General features: G+C 47.3%; 1 protein-coding gene across 1 annotated transcript in view; it reads right to left on the bottom strand.

Annotated features, from left to right (window-relative positions):
• LOC135101253 (uncharacterized) overlaps nucleotides 1-5,404 on the bottom strand; it is a 10,524-nt gene extending 5,120 nt beyond the window's left edge. The window contains exon 1 of the mRNA XM_064004941.1: nucleotides 4,469-5,404. Coding sequence (XP_063861011.1) covers nucleotides 4,469-5,120 — 652 coding nt within the window. The 5' untranslated portion in view covers nucleotides 5,121-5,404. The remainder of the gene's footprint in view (nucleotides 1-4,468) is intronic.
• Between the last annotated feature and the right edge of the window lie 208 nt (nucleotides 5,405-5,612).

Here is a 5,612-nt window from a genome sequence, read left to right on the forward strand (position 1 = left end):
CGGGGCGGGGTGTGGCAGGGTGGCGGTGGTGGGAGCCTTTTCTCTCCGTATTCACCTTCCCGGGACAGCACAGAGGTCAGCGCTCAAGGGCAAGACATCAGCGTCAGTTTCTGGGCGGATTGAGGCGGTTTTAAACTTCCCTCGTATGTAATCTTGAGTGTGAGTCATTTCCGTCTGTCAACAGGTGATGCAGCACTTGCCACTCAAACTGAGGTCAAAATCGTAAACTGAGATATAACTAATTGGTATAATTAATGCTTTGCTTCAAGTGAATTCTGTCTATTTTTTTTTTTTCTAATACACACAGAGATAATAGTTTTGTTTCTGTCTTGATCTCCTACAGGCGATTCACTGGCAGCAGTAAATGATAGGCAATAAATAACAAGTAGGGGGTATAACTAACTGGTAAATATGATTATTGCTTTGTTTCAGTGAATTTTATGCATTTTCCTTACTCTAATAGACAAAGAGAGCCTGACTTTATTGCTGCCCAGTTCTCGTATACAGGCTTCTCTGCCAGCAGTAAACAAATGCCCTCCTCCCATACCAAAGCCGTGCCCCGGTGTTTGCTCTCGCGTACTCTCATCCAAATATGTCGTTTTATTTTTTTTTTTTACTTAATTTATTTTATTCATTTTTTGTTCTTTCTTTTGCTTTTATTTAACTGTTTTTCTTTATTTATTTATTTTATTTTTTTTTATTTTTTTTGCTCGTTCACGAAATCAGCAGGTCTCTTCAGTCCTTCACGGTGGTAAGACAATAACCTTGCATTCCAATACTTGTGCGAGGACATGTTCCCCGATTTTTGCGTTTATACATACATAATATATTCTCGACATCAAATAATAAAGGAAACTACCCGGAGTTATATTGCGCGTGTTATTATTTCAGCTTGTGTCGACCCAGTAATAGAATATTGGTTAAAGATATTGCAACCCAAGTCACGAATGTTGATTTTTGCAAGGTTAATCAATTATTGGTAAGGAGAACCAGAGTCTGTGTGTGTGTGTGTGTGTGTGTGTGTGTGTGTGTGTGTGTGTGTGTGTGTGTGTGTGTGTGTGTGTGTGTGTGTGTGTGTGTGTGTGTGTGTGTGTGTGTGTGTGTGTGAGTGTATGTGTGTGTGTGGGAGGGAGATGTGTGTCTGTCTGTGCCTGTGTGTGTGTTCGTGTGTGTGTGTGTGTGTGTGTGTGTGTGTGTGTGTGTGTGTGTGTGTGTGTGTGTGTGTGTGTGGGAGGGAGATGTGTATGTCTGTCTGTGCCTGTGTGTGTTCGTGTCTGTCTGTGTGTGTGTGTGTGTGTGTGTGTGTGTGTGTGTGTGTGTGTGTGTGTGTGTGTGTGTGTGTGTGTGTGTGTGTGTGTGTGTGTGTGTGTGTGTGTGTGTAAGAAAGAGAGATATGTGTGTCTGTATCTGTGTCTGTGTGTGGGAGGAGAATCTGTGTCTATCTGTGTGTGTGTGTGTGTGTGTGTGTGTGTGTGTGTGTGTGTGTGTGTGTGTGTGTGTGTGTGTGTGTGTGTGTGTGTGTGTGTGTGAGAAAGATATGTGTGTCTGTGTCTGTGTCTGTGTGTGGGAGAAGAATCTGTGTCTATCTGTGTGTGTGTGTGTGTGTGTGTGTGTGTGTGTGTGTGTGTGTGTGTGTGTGTGTGTGTGTGTGTGTGTGTGTGTGTGTGTGTGTGTGTGTGAGGGAGATGTGTGTGTCTGTCTGTTCCTGTGTGTGTGTGTGTGTGTGTGTGTGTGTGTGTGTGTGTGTGTGTGTGTGTGTGTGTGTGTGTGTGTGTGTGTGTGTGTGTGTGTGTGTGTGTGTGTGTGTGTGTGTGTGTGTGTGTGTGTGTGTGTGTGTGTGGGAGGGAGATGTGTGTGTCTGTCTGTTCCTGTGTGTGAGTGTGTGTGTGTGTGTGTGTGTGTGTGTGTGTGTGTGTGTGTGTGTGTGTGTGTGTGTGTGTGTGTGTGTGTGTGTGTGTGTGTGTGTGTGTGTGTGTGTGTGTGTGTGTGTGTGTGTGTGTGTGTGTGTGTGTGTGTGTGTGTGTGTTTTTATGTAGGAAGGATACTGGCCAAGGGCAACAAAAATCTAATAAAAAAAAAAAAATGCCCACTGAAATGCCAGTCACATAAAAGGGTCAAAGCAGTGGTCAAAAATTGGTGGATAAGTGTCTTGAAACCTCCCTCTTGAAGGAATTCAAGTCATAGGAAGGTGGAAATACAGAAGAAGGCAGGGAGTTCCAGAGTTTACCAGAGAAAGGGATGAATGATTGAGAATACTGGTTAACTCTTGCGTTAGAGAGATGGACAGAATAGGGGTGAGAGAAAGAAGTCTTGTGCAGCGAGGCCGCGGAAGGAGGGGAGGCATGCAGTTAGCAAGATCAGAAGAGCAGTTGGCATGAAAATAGCGGTAGAAGACAGCTAGATATGCAACATTGCGGCGGTGAGAGAGGGGCTGAAGACAGTCAGTTAGAGGAGAGAAGTTGATGAGACGAAAAGCTTTTGATTCCACCCTGTCTAGAAGCGCAGTATGAGTGGAACCCCCCCCAGACATGTGAAGCATACTCCATACATGGACGGATAAGGCCCTTGTACAGAGTTAGCAGCTGGGGGGGTGAGAAAAACTGGCGGAGACGTCTCAGAACACCTAACTTCATAGAAGCTGTTTTAGCTAGAGATGAGATGTGAAGTTTCCAGTTCAGATTATAAGTAAAGGACAGACCGAGGATGTTCAGTGTAGAAGAGGGGGACAGTTGAGTGTCATTGAAGAAGTGGGGATATGTGTGTGTGTGTGTGTGTGTGTGTGTGTGTGTGTGTGTGTGTGTGTGTGTGTGTGTGTGTGTGTGTGTGTGTGTGTGTGTGTGTGTGTGTGTGTATCTTTCTGTTTGTCTGTCTGTCTGTCTGTGTGTGTGTGTGTGTGTGTGTGTGTGTGTGTGTGTGTGTGTGTGTGTGTGTGTGTGTGTGTGTGTGTGTATTTGTGTGTGTATTTGTGTGTGTGTGGGGGGGGGTGGATGTGTGTGTGTGTGTGTGTGTGTGTGTGTGTGTGTGTGTGTGTGTGTGTGTGTGTGTGTGTGTGTGTGTGTGTGTGTGTGTGTGTGTGTGTGTGTGTGTGTGTGGGAGGGAGATGTGTGTGTCTGTCTGTTCCTGTGTGTGTGTGTGTGTGTGTGTGTGTGTGTGTGTGTGTGTGTGTGTGTGTGTGTGTGTGTGTGTGTGTGTGTGTGTGGGAGATGTGCGTGTGTGAGAGAGAGATGTGTGTGTGTGTGTGTGTGTGTGTGTGTGTGTGTGTGTGTGTGTGTGTGTGTGTGTGTGTGTGTGTGTGTGTGTGTGTGTGTGTGAGATATGTGTGTCTGTGTCTGTGTGTGTGTGTGGGAGGAGAATCTGTGTGTCTATCTGTGTGTGTGTGTGTGTGTGTGTGTGTGTGTGTGTGTGTGTGTGTGTGTGTGTGTGTGTGTGTGTGTGTATCTGTCTGTCTGTCTGTCTGTCTGTGTGTGTGTGTGTGTGTGTGTGTGTGTGTGTGTGTGTGTGTGTGTGTGTGTGTGTGTGTATCTGTCTGTCTGTCTGTCTGTCTGTGTGTGTGTGTGTGTGTGTGTGTGTGTGTGTGTGTGTGTGTGTGTGTGTGTGTGTGTGTGTGTGTGTGTGTGTATTTGTGTATTTGTGTGTGTGTGGGGGGGTGGATGTGTGTGTGTGTGTGTGTGTGTGTGTGTGTGTGTGTGTGTGTGTGTGTGTGTGTGTGTGTGTGTGTGTGTGTTTGGGGGGGGGATATGTGTGTGTGTGTGTGTGTGTGTGTGTGTGTGTGTGTGTGTGTGTGTGTGTGTGTGTGTGTGTGTGTGTGTGTGTGTGTGTGTGTGTGTGTGTGTGTGTGTGTGTGTGTGTGTGTGTGTGTGAGGGAGATGTGCGTGTTTGAGAGAGAGAGAGAGAGAGAGAGAGAGAGCTTGCATGTAATATTCCCATCTCCAGTCTTCAAGGGGTTGCCAATTAAGGTTAGTCTAACGACCCCAATTTTACTCAATTACAGGAAAACTGGATAATCACGTACCCATCATGGTGTAAGGTTGCTAGGTTACTACATGGACCATTAGCGTCGCCTGTGTTGGCAAAAGGAGGAATAATCACGTTTGCTTCAAGATTCACCCCTTCCGTTTACATATAATTACTCAAAGGGGAAAAATTACAGACATACCCCAGAACTTCTCAGCCGGACGTGGATGGATGTTGAAAATTGACTGGGCTGAAAAATACAAAAAAAAAAAAAAAGTGTAAAATGTATAATTCTACGCTCTCGTGCCCCGAGCATTGGCGTCACTGTGGTTTGATTATGGATCGCGAGTTCAAGCAGTTTCAGATCATTGAGGTGACACACACACACACACACACACACATCACTGTCTGTGGCATTAATGAAGAAAATATTAGGTTGCTTAACTGTTTGCTTTAATCTTAAGCGCCACAACCAGCGGATCACATGGCGCCGGCTTGAAGGCCGAGCACTTACCTGTGAGGAGGCCCACGGTGGAGAGGAGAGAGGGCACCCAGGAGATATGGTATGCCGAAGCCTCGGGAAACGTTTCACGAATCGCCACATACAGCACACCGTAGCTCTTGGTGAAGCCGATTATCCAGAGGTTAATGAAGCAGGCAGCCAATGCCACCACCCATCCGTAGCCGCCGTCAGGAGGCGTGAACTCCACCACCCGACTCCCCGCCCCGGGAACCTTCCACGGCGTCCCCGGCCCTGTCTGACTCTTCTGGCGAGTGATTGGCGGGGACAAAGCATCATCGCCGCCTATGTAGAAGGACGCCGCCTTAGATCCTAACGCCTGGTCAGGATCATCAGAGTCGCTAGCCGGACCTCTCGCGTCGTGCTGCAGGACCGGGTGCAGGCGCGGGGTCAGTCTGGGGTCAGCGGGGTGCCCAGGCGAGGCGGTAAGGTGAACAGGCAGCGAGGAGCTCGATGGGTGAGCGACATTGTACCGCGCGGGCAGCTCCTCAGATACCCTGCTGCCTGCACCTGTGTCCTTCACGCCCACGCCTTGGGGTGGGTGGGCGACCTCGTGATTATCACTGCGAAGCCCGTTTCTGGCAGGCCAGCCCTCCGCCATGACCAGAGGAGGAGCGTTGGCCACCTTGTCTACGAGCCCATTCATATTCGTTAGTTAATAAGTCACCAGGAAAGCTGTTCGATGTAAACAATGTCAACAAAAACACTTACTTTTCTCAACAAATAAGTCTTCCATTTCGTGAAAGATTTCAACTGTCGGCAGACAGTCATGTACTACAATCAATTAAAATTGAGAAAAATCTAGTATAAGTTTTCATGTTCACTGTACTAAACTTCGTTTGAATGTGAGACGAAATACTTCCGCCATGCACTGTCCCGCCCCACGTGAGCGACACAACCAACACCTCTCAGCACTGAGCAACAACTGAATGAGCCATGCAAGTTCATCACACTTATATAACCCCGCGCGCTTCAAGCGCGTGCGCATAGCGCTACCAAATGTGTCAGAATAGTATGATATTGTTTCACACCTCCGAGAAATCAAGAAGAACAGAGTAAAAACCACAATAAGATTGCAAGACGTAAGAGAAACCATTGCAGATATCCCCAGCGTGGCACCGAACACTTGGGTATTCTC

Source organism: Scylla paramamosain, chromosome 6 (genome assembly GCF_035594125.1).
Source record: "Scylla paramamosain isolate STU-SP2022 chromosome 6, ASM3559412v1, whole genome shotgun sequence".
Lineage (NCBI taxonomy): Eukaryota > Metazoa > Arthropoda > Malacostraca > Decapoda > Portunidae > Scylla > Scylla paramamosain.